This window comes from Trichechus manatus, unplaced genomic scaffold, assembly GCF_000243295.1.
Source record: "Trichechus manatus latirostris isolate Lorelei unplaced genomic scaffold, TriManLat1.0 scaffold00076, whole genome shotgun sequence".
NCBI classification, from domain to species: domain Eukaryota; kingdom Metazoa; phylum Chordata; class Mammalia; order Sirenia; family Trichechidae; genus Trichechus; species Trichechus manatus.
The window spans coordinates 9540538-9556604 of record NW_004444012.1 but is presented as its reverse complement, the minus strand read 5'-3'; the positions used below and the strand labels follow the sequence as shown (position 1 = coordinate 9556604).

At 40.6% G+C, this 16067-nt stretch overlaps 1 protein-coding gene across 2 annotated transcripts in view; it reads right to left on the bottom strand.

Moving 5' to 3' along the window:
- Window positions 1-222: 222 nt before the first annotated feature.
- The window catches only part of CHP1 (calcineurin like EF-hand protein 1), a 48701-nt gene continuing 32856 nt past the window's right edge, over window positions 223-16067 (bottom strand). The window contains exons 1-5 of one of the 2 annotated variants that reach the window (XM_023735137.1): window positions 14930-15208; window positions 13295-13422; window positions 6367-6428; window positions 2311-2433; window positions 223-2163 (exon numbers count right to left, since the gene is read on the bottom strand). In XM_023735137.1, coding sequence (XP_023590905.1) covers window positions 2110-2163; window positions 2311-2433; window positions 6367-6428; window positions 13295-13422; window positions 14930-15048 — 486 coding nt within the window. In that variant the 5' untranslated portion in view covers window positions 15049-15208 and the 3' untranslated portion in view covers window positions 223-2109. Of the gene's footprint in view, window positions 2164-2310; window positions 2434-6366; window positions 6429-13294; window positions 13423-14929; window positions 15209-16067 lie in introns of those variants that run through there. The other variant, XM_004380646.3, reaches the window with a different exon arrangement.

Here is a 16067-nt window from a genome sequence, read left to right as displayed (position 1 = left end):
ATCTGACGTGGCCAAAGCTAACAAAGCTGTGTCCAGGGGCAGACAGTGCTGGCCTCTAGATAACGCCCCCACCTAGTACGTCAGGCAGCGGCAGAGTAGACCTGCATGTGACAGCATGGAGATAAACCTGAGTAAGGAAGAAACTCTGACTTCAAAATTGAAGAAGGGAATTGAGGTATATAAAAACGAGATGAGGTTATATATATAAAAATCAACACGTGATTTTGTTTTAACCACAAGTATTTATTGATGGACCGAAGAATACAATTGTAATGGAACAATAAGGCACAACTGTGGATGAGAACAGTTTGCTATACAGCCAAAAGGGGGGAAAGCCATAATTTTAGGAATTTTAAATACGCAAGTCAAGGAGCCTCTGAAATACTTCCTTTTGATACAATTCCTATATTACATCATTTGATCACAAAGTCAGAGTGACACTTCCTAAAGAATTCATCACTCGTCTATACTCGAGCCACCCAGCCTGGCCACTCCCGTTCCCTAGCCCTTCCCCATCTCTTTGTAGTGGTATTCTTTAGCAATTCCCTTCCTAAAGAATTGTGTGCACATCTTAGATCACCTCCCAAAGCAAGGAAACAAGCAAGCATGCAAGCAATGAGTTAGAGAAAGTCAGCCAAGGGCGGATACACAGATGAACAGACTCATACAGACAGATGTTAGGGTGGCGGCAGCCTGCCTCAGTGAGGTCTAACTAAGCCGACTTCGGCAGAGAAGTTGCTCTGGCTCGCTCAAAGGCCTATAATGCCACTTCGGGTTGTGTTACCAATGGAGGCGTCTTGTTTCTGAGGGATAGCAGTGGTCTACACGGGGAGCTAGGAAGCCAATGTCACCAGGCAGCTAATGATACATTCAATGGTTTGGACCTGCGCTAGGTGCTGACGATGGCTTCTAGTATAATCACTTTCCAAGTGTAAAATTCACAAAGAATTTTGTGCAAAATATCAAGACACTGAGGACAATCTTTAAATCTCTTGGACTGCAAAAAGTTAGGCACTTCCTTAACACTAATCTTTCTACTTAGAAATGTGAAGTGAAAAACATTCCAGTGCACATAACACTGAAGCATCAACCATGCTGCAGAGCTGTGAATACAGGATGTTTACAGGGTGTCCGAGGGTTCTCAAAAAAGCCCAAGAAAGTCCCCAAGCATAGTGTCAGAACAGCCATTCTGGTGGTGACGGTGCCCCCAAACTAAGCAAAAAATCCAGGCATATGATGTCTATCTCCTGAAGAGTCAACACTGCACTAACAAGAGTAGTCACGTCGGGATGTATGTTGAGAATCAGAGGCCAGAGGTAGAATGACCTGGGCAAGCCACCTGGAAGACTTGGCTCTATACCTCTCACCAAGGCCACCACCTTTCATGAACATCTCCATCTAGCAGCTCTTCGATGACAGAGCAGAGGGCAGTGGACCAAGACACGTCATGTTCTTCTGAGACAAGGGCTGGCTACCAAAAAGCTGGAGAGGCACATCCCAGACCCACCTACAAGGGAAGGTAGATAAAAACTGCCAGACCACCAAACTATCCTGCCAAGTCAGAAACATATTTAACTGGCATAGCTTGGTGTGCCAAGTAGAACAGAAGGGATTCTGAGGCTTCATAAAAAGCAGGGAGACTGACAGACGAAGTGAAGGTATGTTGGGTGACAGAGAAGTAGGAAGCAAAGGACATTAAAAAAAAAAGGATGAAGGAGCATGCCGGAGCCTAGCTGGAGGGAAGGCAGCATGGCTGCCGTCGACATCCAATGAAAGAGCTTGGCTGGCTGGTACTTGGCATGACTCCCTCTCACTTTCTCAGGCTGGACGGACATGTGGCATTGAGCAGCACAACAGGGGAAGATGATACTTCTGAATGGAGAACCAGTACATGGATACTGAAAAGAAATGGGCTGGGTGTACCATTCTGCAATGCCTTGTTTACAACAAAGGTAGGTTTGTGTTGACAGATCATATCTGGGGGTCATGCAGCAGTAGTACTTTGGGAGAAGAGGATTGATGGGGTGGAGGTGGGGCTGGTGGACAGAAGGACTCTCAAGTTCCAGTTCTTAAATACTAGAAAGCAAGGGACAGTTTGGTCTCAGTCCTTTAGTGAAGAAATCGGATGCTCATTTTCTGTTCCACGTCCACTTTTTCCAAAACCTGGAGAAAAAAATCCAATTACAGTTATGAAGGTCACAATAGGAGATATTGTCCCCAGCTCTTATCTGCATAATGTTTTTTCTTTTTTTCTTTTTCCTCCCTTCTGTGCAGCAGAATTTAACTTTTTCAAAGAGGTGACTGCCTGACCTTAACAAATTCTGTGAAAGATATGGCGCTGTCCCCATCCTGATCGGCCTCCTGGATGGTCCTGTCTGCAATGCTGCCCAGCTGCTCATCCGAGATATTCACTCCGACCATCATGCGTAGCACCTGCAGGACCAAGAGCCAGGAATTACAGGGACCTGGGAGCCGATGAACTCTTCTACTAAGATTCAAGATAACTTCACCTCCCTCTTTTCCTTTGATGTCTGAAAACATTTAACAGCTGGAAAGGTGAAACCCTTATCTTCTTGTCTAGGCCATTCTAGACAACTTGAGCAGAAATCTCTGACGAAGTCATTGGATAGGAAGGCAAAGCCTCACTAGAGGAGAGTCCTTTGTATTTTGTCCTTCCCCATTCTTCCTACCCAGAATGTGATGGTTGGTGGCACAGCAGCCATCCTGGGACTATGAGGTTCCCAGACATCATCTACGTACTATACCAGCCCTGGACAAATCTTATTGCATGAGACAGACTTCTTGTTACATGACACAAATTAGTCCCCCAATTGTTTAAGTCACTTTGGCAGGGCTTCCTGGAATTCCACCTGAATGCAGTCCTCTCTGGGGTGGTGGAGTAACCCATCATTTCCTAGAATACAGTCCAAGAAACCCAAAGGTCTGCCTCATAAAGGTCCTAAACCCTCTTCTTAGAAAAGTAACAAGCATATTTTAAAGGGCTGTGGGAATTGGAATAAAAAGAATTTAACATTGTTTCACCAAACGTGTCCCAAACTTAACCGAGACCTTCTCCCTAATCCTGCTAACATCTTTGGGGTGTGAACATGCTTTGGAAATTGCTACCTTAAACAAAATGTGTGACTCTAACAATAAGACTCTCAGACAACATGCAAAGGGGGACAGGAAGCTTTTCTTATGTCTTATGTCACTAAAGTCAGCTTCCTCTGTTTTCAAAAGGTAAGAGCTGAGCTTCTCCATAGGAAGCCCAACTGCTCACAGGCCTTCCTCCCTCTCCAATCTCATGGAACAGATTTTTAAAAACAAGTTACAGGATTCTCAGAAAGGAAAAAAAAAAAAAAAAAAGAGCTGAGATACCGATTTGAATCAAAACTAGTTATTTAAAAAACCAATTCTTGAAAAGTAGAGGCTGTTTTTAAGAGGTAACAATGTACACAAGTAGAAGAATTAATTAAGAGACAATGCTAGTGGAAACAGTGAATGGCCAAGCCGTGTGCCACCTTCCCTGCGTGTGCGTGGCCAACCAGACAAATCCATCTTCCAACAGAGCTTCATCAGATCAAGTCCAATCATTTTCTGAAGTGCTTTATTTTTAGAATTATAGTACTGTATTGTGCACGTGGGTCTGTGTGTGGGGGGAGAGTGGTGTCTTAAAGATCACCTGGTCCAGGCTATTCATGCCGTCACGGGGGGCCCAGAAGTGATTTGACCCAGGTTCCAGCCACCAGTGGCGTGGAGTCTCTGCCCAGGTTCCATTCCCAACGTAGTGATTTTTCTACCTCTTCGCGTTGCTGCTTATTGTTCCAACTGGAAGTTTATTAGCAACCAGGACTTTTTATTACTATTTTATTTTAATGTTTGGTAAGGGTTTTCATACTACCCTTTATTAGATTAAGAAAGCTTCCTTCCCTTTCTAGCCTTCTAAGATTTTTTAAAAAATCATGAATCGATGATGAATTTTATCAAATTTTTTTCCTATGGCAAAGATCATTTAATTTTTCTTCTTTTAAATCTGTTAATGTGGTTAAATACACTGATTTGATTTTCTAATGTTAAACCAATCTCGAATTCCTTGTATGAACCCACCTTGATTCTAACATAGCATCCTTTTCATATATTGGGGGATTCAGTGTGTTAATATTTTGTTTAGGATTTTTGTGTCTATGTGAATGAGACAGACTGGGCTGTGGTTTTCCTTACTTGTACTATCTTTATCAAGTTTTCATATCGAAGTCATGCTGTTGTTTTGTGTGCCATCAAGTTAATTCTGACTCATAGTAACCCTAAAAGACAGAGAACTGCCCCATAGGTTTCCAAGGTTGTAATCTTTTTCTTAATTTTTATTTCTTTTATTGTACTTTAGATGACTGTCTACACAGCAAACAAGTTTCTCATTAAACAATTAATACACATATTGTTTTATGACACTGGTTGCCAATTCCAGGACATGTCAACACTCTCCCCTTCTTGACCTTGAGTTCCCTATTACCAGCTTTCCTGTCCCTTCCTGCCTTCTAGTCCTTGCCCCTGGGCTGGTGTGCTCATTTAGTCTCATTTTGTTTTATGGGCCTGTCTAATCTTTGGCTTAAAGGTAAACCTCAGGAGTGACTTGATTATTGAGCTAAAAGGGTGTCCGGGCATCATATTCTTCAGGGTTTCTCCAGTCTCTGTCAGACCAGTAAGTCTGGTCTTTTTTTGTGAGTTAGAATTTTGTGCTACATTTTTCTCCAGCTCCGTCCAGGGACCTCTATCGTGATCCCTGTCAGAGCAGTCAGTGGTGAGAGCTGGGTACCATCTAGTTGTGCTGGATTCAGTCTGGTGGAGGCTGCAGTACTTGTGGTCCATTAGTCACGTGGACTAATCTTTCCAACCCAAAAGCAAGGGACACTATCCCTATGATGTGCAAACTTGGTATTTCTATAGTTCATTTTATATGGAAATAATCAAGTGAAAAAAATGAAGGCTCTTTTGATATGTAAAAAACACAGGCATTTCCTGTGGCTTTCCAAAGAGCCAATGCAATCAGACAAGAAATAATGAACAAAAGCTATTATTTGGAAGAGAGATTATTCTGTTGCTATTCATGTGTAATCATTACCCTAGAAATTCAAAGGTTTAATATCCATTAAAAAATAATAAGTAACATTTATGTGCCAGATGGTTTACCTACCATTTTGTCATAATAGCAGTACTGTGAAGTAGTTATGTTTAATTGTTCCCATTTTATAGACGAATAAACTGAGGCACAGTTTATCCAAAGTCATACAACTAGAAAGTGACAGATGTGGGATTTGAACACAAGTAGTCTAGCTGTCCAGGCTATGCCTTTTATCACTATACCATATAAATTCAATAAGGCAGCTAGGAATAAATTATACTTTAAAAGTGAGAACTTTCACATGCATCAGCAATACCTAATTGAAAATATAATAGAAATATTTTATTTGCAGATTATAAATTTATAAATGTACATGATAAAATAAATTTAAAACCACACACACACACACACACACACACACACATACAAAAAGCAAAGAACACTAACTCCAACCTGCAGACATTGTGTCTCAGACACAGAACTGTAAGAATAATTTGGGTGGTTCTTAATCCGGCCTGAGTAATCCTCAACATGCAAGACTTCTCAAGATATTGAATGAGTTCAAATTTACTTCAGGGTGAGTGGAAACCACTTTATTTTTTAGGTGTATCTTGAAATAGAGAAACTTCCCCATGCTCCTGAATTGGTTAGCCCAGGGTCCTCCATACATGTAACTGTATTTAAAAAAAAAGAAAGAATTTTCTCCTCTCAAACCTCTAGAAAGGGAAGAAGGTGGGAACACGAGAAGAGAAGGCGATGCTAATCGGATGAAATGCCAGTCGCTGCTAGCAGGAGGCCAGCCGTGCACCTGGAGCACCGAAGGACAGCGAGCAGTAAGCTCAGTGTCCACAGCACTGCAGCAGTTGCCTGACTCTATGTCAAGCCCAAGGACAGAATAATCAGCAGCGTTTTCCTAAGTAACCATCAGAGCTACCTGGCTGCCAACAAGCCGGTTTGACAATAACTGAACTATTTGATCTAAACCATCTTGCATACTTTAGTTCTGCCAGTCGGCACGTAAAAGACATGTAGCTGGCTTTTAAATAGCGGAGATACTATCTATCTGTGAGAACTCAACAGGCGATTTCAAGCTTCCCAGGTTATCCGCTCTGCGTTCTATGGGGACAGGACTCTGCACCCTGCAGGTGTTAAAGGCTTACTGAAGGAAAGAACTATTTCTGCCCATTGAATAAGCAGCCAGGGCTCAAGCACAAGTTATCCATCTGCACACGAGCCCTCCCACATACCTGTAACAGCTCATCACGGGAGATCTTGTCATCTTTATCCAAATCATACAGTCGAAAAGCAACTGGTAGGGAAAAACAAGAGTTAGTGGAAATTCAGTAGTATTTTGCCCCTTCTCAGGGAATGAAACATCTATAGAACACTAGACAGAAAACCGATAGCTAGTTAATAGATTTTCCATAAATAACTGCCATTACTTGCAGGGCTTTTAAAGACATTTGAACATTTATGAAATAGAGATGCATCTCATAATTGATGGCATCTGCAATTTAATGAAATATGCTCATCCTCTCAGCAAAACAGAAAACTTCATGAAAAGAGAAAGCTGAACGTCCTTTTTATTATGCTAGGATGTTTAAGGAAAAAAAAAAAACAACAATCAGCTTAAGCGGTTCTGGACGTTAGGTCCCTTCACACACCCCATCAATTTCACTGTGTACCACTCAGGGGAAGCCATACAGGCATCATGCCAACTGACTCTGCAAAGTATCGCTCTGGGAATATGACCTCTTTGCAAATTCATGCCAACTTTCAAGTAATTCTCTACCACTTGGGAGCCCTGCAGTAGCAGAGAACTTCAGTTTCAAACAAAAACGCCAAGAATTTGATGGCTTCCTGGCCTTACCATGTTTCTCTCTCTTTAACAATAGATAAGCCTAGAAATTAGGATATGTGAGAACTTTGCTCATGTCCCTGTGACAGAGACTTCAGAAGAATAAACACCATTCAGATGATATATACATTAATATATTGCTGAAGGGCTGCCCAATGAAGACTGTGAGAACACTGGATGACCTCATCAACGCCGGGTGAAGTCTTCTCACTGAGGAATGGACTGCCTTGGGATTATACAGCTGATTCTAGTGTCGTTTTGAGGCTTTGAATCACTTTGAGTATGCCACTAAGGTTACTGGTTTTCAATATGGTGCTACAAATGTTAAAAAGCCAAAACCACTGCTCCAGAGTTATGAAGATACACAGATTGAGACCCTGTACTCTAGGAATTCACTATGTAATAGAGGAGAGCAATACAAACTACTCATTTTACTATATTCTAAGTGCAAACACATCTGGAAATGCTGTGGGAACAAAGCATGTGGCAGACATGACTTCTGGTGGAGCTGTGGGGAACACCAGAGGAGAAGCAAGATTTGAACAAGGTCTTGAACGGCAAACAGAACCGTGACAAGGGGTGGGGCATTCCAGGCAGAGCTATTACTATGTACAAAGGTGTGATAACATGAATGAATACCTAAAAGTTTAAAGATCTTCCCCTGCTGACCTCCCCAAAACAGGTGAGTCTACCAGGAACTGAAGTAAAAACTATAGAAAACTTACTCTTTGTATCAGATGCTGGAGGTGGGGAATAACTGGGAGAAACTAACCTTCTTTGGTATTTGTCTGTTCTCTGTAATTTGGTTAGTTGAATAACTATCTTTACCAAATTTGAGAATTTAGATATTTAGGGGGTTTGGATCCCAAGGAAAAAGACACAAGGATCATTAATGTTCCTGAAGGAATATGTGTTTAATATATTGCCAAAATAAACTATACTCTCTCTCACTTCTGTGTATACTGCTGGGTTTCTAAATTATCATAAAATGTACCATCTACCTACTAAGCAATCTTTAGTACGATTACAGGATGGAAACCTGTTTCTGAATTTTAAAACTAGAATAAACAGTTACACCCCTTTCGGTCAAAGTATTAACAGAACCTGAGCTGCTAATTGTCGAAACCCAGTAGAGCTAACTAGAGAGGTCACCTGATGGGCCTTTCAGAAGGAACCCTGCAGCACCAGCTGTTACCTCTCATTTCTAATGTTGTCGTTGTTGAGAATATACACAGCAGAACAGGCACCAACTCAGCAGTTTATGCAGGTACGACTCAGTGACACTGATCACATTCTTTGAGTTGTGTGACGATTCTCACTCCCGTTTTCTGAGTTGTTCCTCCCCCACTAACATAAACTCACTGCCCCCTAAGGTTCCTATCTAATCTTTCGAGTTGCTGCTGTCCATCTGATCCCATATAGACAGATCTTCAAAGAGAACAATACTCAAGGTAGACATCCTTTACTAGTTAAGCTAGACTATTGTTTGGTTTCAAGAAGACTTCAGGGGATATTTTTGGTTTAAGGTTTAAAGATTATCTCAGGGCAATTGTTTCAGAGGTTTCTCCAGCCTCCATGGCTCCAGAAAGTCTGGAGTCCATGAGAATTTGAAATTCTGTTCTAACAGTTACTTCTTTTATTTTATTGTTCTTTAGGTGAAAGTTTACAGCTCAAGTTAGTTTCTCATACAAAAATTTATATACACATTGTTATGTGACCCTAATTGCTCTCCCTATACTGTGACAGCACACTCCTCCTTTTCACCCTCAATTTCCCATGTCCACTCAACCAGCTCCTGACTCTCTGCCTTCACATCTTGCCTCTGGACAGAAGCTGCCCATTTAGTCTCATGGATCTACTTGAGCTAAGAAGCACACTCTTCATGAGTATCATTTTATGTCTTATAGTCCAGTCTATTCTTTGTCTGAAGAGTTGGCTTCTGGAATGGTTTTAGTTCTGGGTTCTAGTAGTTACCTCTTAACTCGCTCAGATATTCCTATCAATTAGCTCTGGCCCTGAATCAGCAAAAATATCTTCTCCCAATGCAATGGTCAAATTCAGAAATTACTGAGGTCATCAGAACAGGTTCACAAATCCTTCCATCTTTCCACCAAATGTGCATCTCCAGCTTTGACCCCTTCCCTGAGCTCCTGACACTGATGATGGGGCAATGAGGAGAGTGGTTGGTCACTGGCTCTGCCAAGTGCTGGCTATGATGCTTACTGTGTGAACATGAGCAAGTTATTTAACCTCTCTGTGCCTCAGCTGTCTTCATTGCAAAATGACAAGAACAGAATCCACCTCGTAGGGTTGTGAGGACTCAGTGAGTTAGCACACAAAAGGCACTCTGAACCACGGCATGCAGTAAGTGCTCAATCAATACCAGTTATTTACTATAACCTCTCTGCTCTCTCTCATACCACTCCTTTCTTGAAAATGCTTCAGCCACACTGGATTTCACTGTTCTCTGAATACACCAAGAACTCGTTTCTACCCAAGGGCCTTTACACTAATAATTCTGTTTGCCTAGATCTCTCTTCCCCTGTTTTGTGCATGGTTGGTTAATTCTCAGCTCAAATTTCAATTCCTCAGAGAGGTTTTCAGCAATCACCCTTGCTGAAGTAGTGAAGTGCCCCATCACTTTCTCATCTTGCCTTGCTCATTTCCTTCGCAGAACTTACCACAATCATAAATCCTGTTGATTCATTTGTTTTCTTCTATATAGTCTGTGTCTCCTGTTAGATCATAAGCTCTATGAAGGCAAGGACCTTGTCTGGTGTTCATCACTGCACCCTGGGCCTAAAATAGTACTTGCTGTATCTCAAACATTTGCTTAATGAATGAAAGACTAAATGAATGATCTCAGTCAAACCTTTACGTTTCAATCATTGTTTCTTCTTGGCTATTCTCCCAAGTTCCACTTTACCATATTCTTCAACAACCAAATAAAATATCTTCAGGCATATTCCTTACTCCCCACATCATTATGTGGTATAAAAAAACTCAAGCCATATAAGAGGAAGATTACAATATGGAAAGATTTGGGAATACTTGTCAATATCCTGATGCCATGATGACAGGGAAGCTTGCAGACCCTTTCCTTACTATGAAGAGTGTCCCCCCAAAATTCACGTCCACCCCGAACCAACCTGAGAATGTGACCTTATTTGGAAATAGGGTCTTTACAGATACAAATAAAGTAAGGATTGAGATGAGATCATACTGGATTATGGTGGGCGGGCCCTAAATCCAATGACAGCGTCCTAGAGACAGAAAGAGACACACAGACACATAGGGAAGAAGGCTGTGTGAAGCGGAGGCAGAGACTTGAGTCATGCTACCACAAGCCAAGGAACATCTAGGGCCACCAGAAGCTGGAGGAGGCAAGGAAAAAGTCTCTCCTAGAGTCTCTGGAGGGAGCAGAAGCCTACTCAAAGCCCATCATGCAGAACAGAATTTACACAGTGAAGACCAGGGAGATAATTCAGTTCAAAGAAGGAAGAATTTTTTTTTTTTTTAAGAGATGCTCACATATGGCTAGGGCTGTCTCAGTAAAGGTTAGTAAATTCCCTGTCCCTGGATGTGTTCAAGAACATAGGAGATCTCGTAGATCAGTGCTTCTTACTTAACCCAGGGTCCACAGACAAAGGAGTCTATGAATGTAGAAAGGAAAGATATTGTATCTTTTCTTACAGCCTCTACTGAAATTTGGCATCCCCTTCATTTATGTATGTAGGCAACAAACTACAGCAGTCACAGCCCTTGCTGTGACTCTGACGCCAGCAGAAATCAGATATTTTCATTCCACATTAGTGTTTGCAGATATCTCAATTCATCATTAGTGCTCATTACTATTTCAAAATTAAGTTCTTCAATTCAATGCTGTATTTTGTTATTTAATGTATAAGGAAGCAAACATAATATGAAATCACAAATATGTTTGATTATTTTAATTGTATTTCAATACAGTTGGTTTCCTTTATAATCCTATGTATTTTATTTTATGCATTCAAAAACATTATTCTGAGCTAGGATTCACCAGAGTGCCAAATGAGTTCATGGCTCAAACATAGTAGAACCTGCACTGCAGAAGGGACTCAGGTAACAGACTTGCGTTAGATCTGATGACCTCTAAAGTCTCTTCTAATCCTAGGATTAGAAAAGCAAGCAGATTTTCACAGAGTATTTAACTGTTTTCCAATTAACCAACTCACTGGATTCACTCCCTTTACTACTATGCTATCGTAACAATCGTTCAATCAATGAGTAAATACATGATTTCTCAAAAATGAAAAGCAAATATTGTAAGCCAGAAGACGTTTGCTCCTTACAGACTTTCCATCCCCTCTGCAAATTGTTCAGACTTATTCGGCTGCATACCGAACATCTGCAGCTAATGGGCACTTTTGAGTATCCACTCCCACCTGTGGGCTGGATGCTTACCAAGAGTCAAATGTGTCAATGGTCCTAAGATTGTTTATGATGTTTGTACTTTTAATAAAACTATAAATTATTATTTCCATGTAAATCAGATCGACTACTTCTAAAAGACTCAAAATTAAGTTACTAAAGCAAACAAAAACTGCTGCTGAAGTAGGTGTGGGCAAGACAATTGTGAAGGACTGAGGAAACGCACGAATGAGGAAAAGAACGTAAACACCTAGAAAGATTCGATTCTCAGGATGTTTACAAGTATCTCTACGTTCTCTTTCCACTTAAAAGGAACAGCCAACTAGAAACCTCAGACTCTACATTATAAATGTGTTTTATATAAAGAGGTCACACAGCTCCCATCAACAGACTTATACTAAAACAAAACAAAGCAACCTCAAAAAACCCTTTGGCCCTACATCAAAAGATTAGCAAGTGAATGCTTTAAAATATTTTAAAGTAAAATAAAATGCTAAAGCATTAAAAAAAAAAGATAAGCTATGTAACCTTTTTTGTGATTCTATGCTATAGCTGACCTTTTCAATTACTGATCAATTCCTGGTCTGACAGCAGAAATAGGAAAATTTCTGCCCCACCAATGCCAGAATCAGACAAATATGTACATGTGCTAAAACCTGTATCCAAACAAAGAAGGCTTTGCCTCAAACAGTATTTAGTCTTGAAAAAAAGAAATTGAAATTTACTAAAAAACAAATTATTCAATAAAACTGAGTATAATTCATTAGAGTTCTATTTTCTCCTATATTCAGTTCTGTTTGTACTCAAGTTTTCTGCTCTTAATCATGGGACATGATATTGTGGTAAAGATGGGCAGTATTTCAGTTTTTGGTTCAAGAATCTTTCCTGTCCTATATAATACTTATTTCAGTTCAAACTCTTGACCTAAAGTATCAACGGAGGAATGTGAACACATACCTCTATGTCTAGGGAGACCTAGAATATAGCCCAAGGGCTATAAACTAAAAGTTTAAGTCTCATGTACTATCTTTCATATATATGTAAATTTTCCATTATAGTCTACAATTTTTATGTCATTTGTTTAAATATTAAAAAGCCTTTTGTTATTCTCTATATCATCAAGTGAAAACCTGATGGGCCACATTTATTCTGTGGCTTCACATACCTCCCTGTATACCACTGTGCACCTTTGTAAGAGAAGCCTGGGCTCTATCAACTTAATACAATTTCAATTTACTTTGAGTGAAAAGAGAAATTCAATTTCAATTCCCTGGAGAAATGCTGTAAAGGATTGGGCAATGTCACACACGACCCAACAAGGGCAGAAGGGAAATCTAACAAGCATCTAAGGAAAGGAGACAAGAGACCTGGGGACAAAAATGAAATCTTACACTGATCCAGCTGTCCACCCTTACTTAAATCACATCCAACATCTATTAAATTCTAAAATGGGCTGAGGGTTGCCATTATTCCTGATGGGTGGGGACTGGGTCTTGTTCACTGTTGACACTCTAATACCACAGTGCCTAGTGCACAGATGTCCAATGAACTATTGATAATAGCAGCTAACATTTAGTGAGTACTTAGAATATAACAAGCACTGTTTGAAGCACTTAACATGTATAATCTTATTTAATCCTCACAACAATCCTATGTGGACTCTCTTGGTATTCCATTTTACAGACGAGGAAACTAAGGCTCAAAGATTTTAAATAACTTGTCCAAAGTCACATGGCCAATAAGTAATAAAGCTGGAATTCAAAGCCAGCCAGTCTGACTCCAGGGACTGCGTTCTTAACCATTATGCTATCGTAAACACGTGTTCAATGAATGAATGAATGAGTAAATAAATGATTTGTCAGAAATGAAAAGTAAGTATTTTAAGCCAAAAGACCTTCATTCCTTACAATGCAGTTTGTTGCTTCGGCTGTTAAGTGGTTCTGGTCCATTAACATCTTTGCTCTTTTCATTATCCTCAATGGGTCGGAAATGAGCCAAAGTTCTCATGAATCCACGGAAGTTTACCTGGTCCTCTCTGATTAGGAAATATAACAAACAAAATACCACGTCAATCAGGGTATATCAATCAGGGTGATCATTTCTTATGAATTCAGTGTATTAGTGACAAAGCTACATTAGCTGAAAGTCCATTTAATAAGGTTTCTTTCTATTTGCATGGTACTTTAGGACTTATAAGGAGTAATGGTAGCTCAGTGGTTAAGCACTAGGCTGCTAATTGAAAGGTTGGTGGTTCAAACCCACCAGCTGCTCCACAGGAGGAAGATGTGGCTGTCTGCTTCTGTAAAGATTCCAGCCTTGGAAATCATATGAGGCAGTTCTACTCTGCTCTATAGGGTCGCTATGAGTTGGAATTGACTTGACAGCAATGGGTTTTAAGACTCATGGAGTTCCAGGGTGGTGTAAATAGTTAACATGCTCAGCTGCTAACCAAAAGATTGGAAGTTCGAGTCCACCTAGAAGGACTTTGGAAGAAAGGCCTGGCGATCTACTTCTGAAAAATCAGCCACTGAAAACCCTATGGAGCACATTTCTACTCTGACACACGTGGGATTACCATGAGTTGGAGCTGACTGGACAGCAACTGGTACTGGTTAAGACTCATAAAATACCTTCATTTAAACCTTACCCCAATCTTGTCAGGTAAGTATTATTATTCCCACGTTACAGATGATTAAACAGACTTAGAGAGGTAACAAGACTTACCAGAGCCAGTGCTACCTATTGAATTTCCTTATATCTCCTTTCCCAAAAAGGCTGTGAAGTGGCCCCAGGGCTACACAATTAAGAGAGCCCGGACGCAAACTCACTGCCTCTGACTCTGCAGAAAGCAGCAAGCGCAGTCCTTTCAACCCACTGACTTCTCAACCACCTCCCAAGTCTCCCCTGCAGTGATATAGACACCTCGTAATATTTTCAAGTTAAGGCGTATTACAAAAAAAGTCGCTATCAAAATAAAATTTATTTAGTTGTAAAATAAACACATTATTGAAAATTTGGAAAAAAGAAAACCACTATCTCTAGTTCTTTCAATTAGTTAAAATCACTGTTAAAAACTTTAATGAATGAATAATCTGTTCTTCAGTATAAAAAAGAATGTACCATGTGATATAATTCGTTATTTATCTAAGGTAGTCATGGAAATAACAGGCTGCCTGGTTATTGTGGCTGCTTGAAAATAAACCCCAGTCTTTGTGTGCCCCATTGAATAGATGTGGTACGTGGGATCTCTTAAGTGACAGGTATACGCGCAGCTATTAAGTGCCAGGTAAACACCTTCTAAAGGTAGAGCTAAAAGGTTAGCTCGTGAGCCACTGTACTCAGAAGAATGACCTTTAGTTCTTCAAGGCAGTTACATAACTAATGGAGCAGTATCCAGTCAAAAGTATGAGTAAGATTTGAGGAATCAGGTAATGTGGAACAAGAGTTGAGTCATATTCCAGAACAGGCTAATCAGTACACGTATTAATGGCATAATGTCTCTGAGTAAAAGGTAACTGAATAACATTTTAAAAAAACTCCACCTGCAAATGCCTAGGAAAGAAACAAAAGCCCAGAAGCCAAATATCCAAATCTGGTTAGAGCAACAAGCAGAGGTGTGGCTTTGCTTAGAGATCAGCAGTGTCGCCGTCGGCTCCCCCATGTACACCCGCCTAGTTTCCTCAGCAGTAGGTCAGTGGATAGAATGGCAGGCAATACCGTTGTCAGAGCAAAACTGGCTTAGCTTTACAAAACAGCTTTCCATAAGCTGCTTTAAGTAATCAATGGTGACTTAAAGAATCCTGAAAAAATGTTGGCAAAATGACTTTACTGGGTTTGCAAAAGGTTTGGACACGCAGCATAGCTGTGGAAGTCATCTCTGGATATGTTTCAGTTCTCTGCAGGGGCTGAAAGAGGAAGCAGAGAAACAGAATTTGGCACAAAACCTCACCTGAAACAAACAGGGCAGTTCAGGGTGAGAGAAAGGGGGAAGTGAGGGAGGGTATGTGGAAACAGCAGGACTCGGCCTCATGTAAATCCCGTCTTTACGATAAACAGGCTACTGGTCTTGTCCCTTTCACTTGGTGTTGCTCAAAGTGACGGAGTGCCCAACTTCTTAACCTGCAAACTCCTTTGCTCTCAACTCTGAGTTCTAAAGTTTCCTCTCCACGCATTTTATCTGACAGAGCTCTTTTTTTTCTTTGATTTCAATTTTGTTTCTTTTTCTTTTTTTCATTTTTTTTATTGTACTTTAGATGAAGGTTTATAAAGCAAACATGTTTCTCAATAAACGATAAACATATCGTTTTGTGACATTGGCTGCCAACCCCACGACATGTCAACGCTCTCCCCTTCTGGACCCTGAGCTCCCCATTACCAGTTTTCTTGTCTTCTCCTGCCTTCTAGTCCTTGCCCCTAGGCTGGTGGGTCCATTTAGTCTCGTTTTGTTTTATGGGCCTGTCTAATCCTTGGCTGAAGGGTAACCCTCAGGAGTGACTTCACTACTGAGCTAAAAGGGTGTCCAGGGCTCATACTCTCAGGGTTTCTCCAGTTCTCTGTCAGAACAGTAAGTCTGGTCTTTTTTTTTTTTTTTTGTGAGTTAGAATTTTGTTCTACATTTTTCTCCAGCTCTGTCCAGGACCCTCTATTGTGATCCCTGTCAGAGCAGTCAGTGGTGGTAGC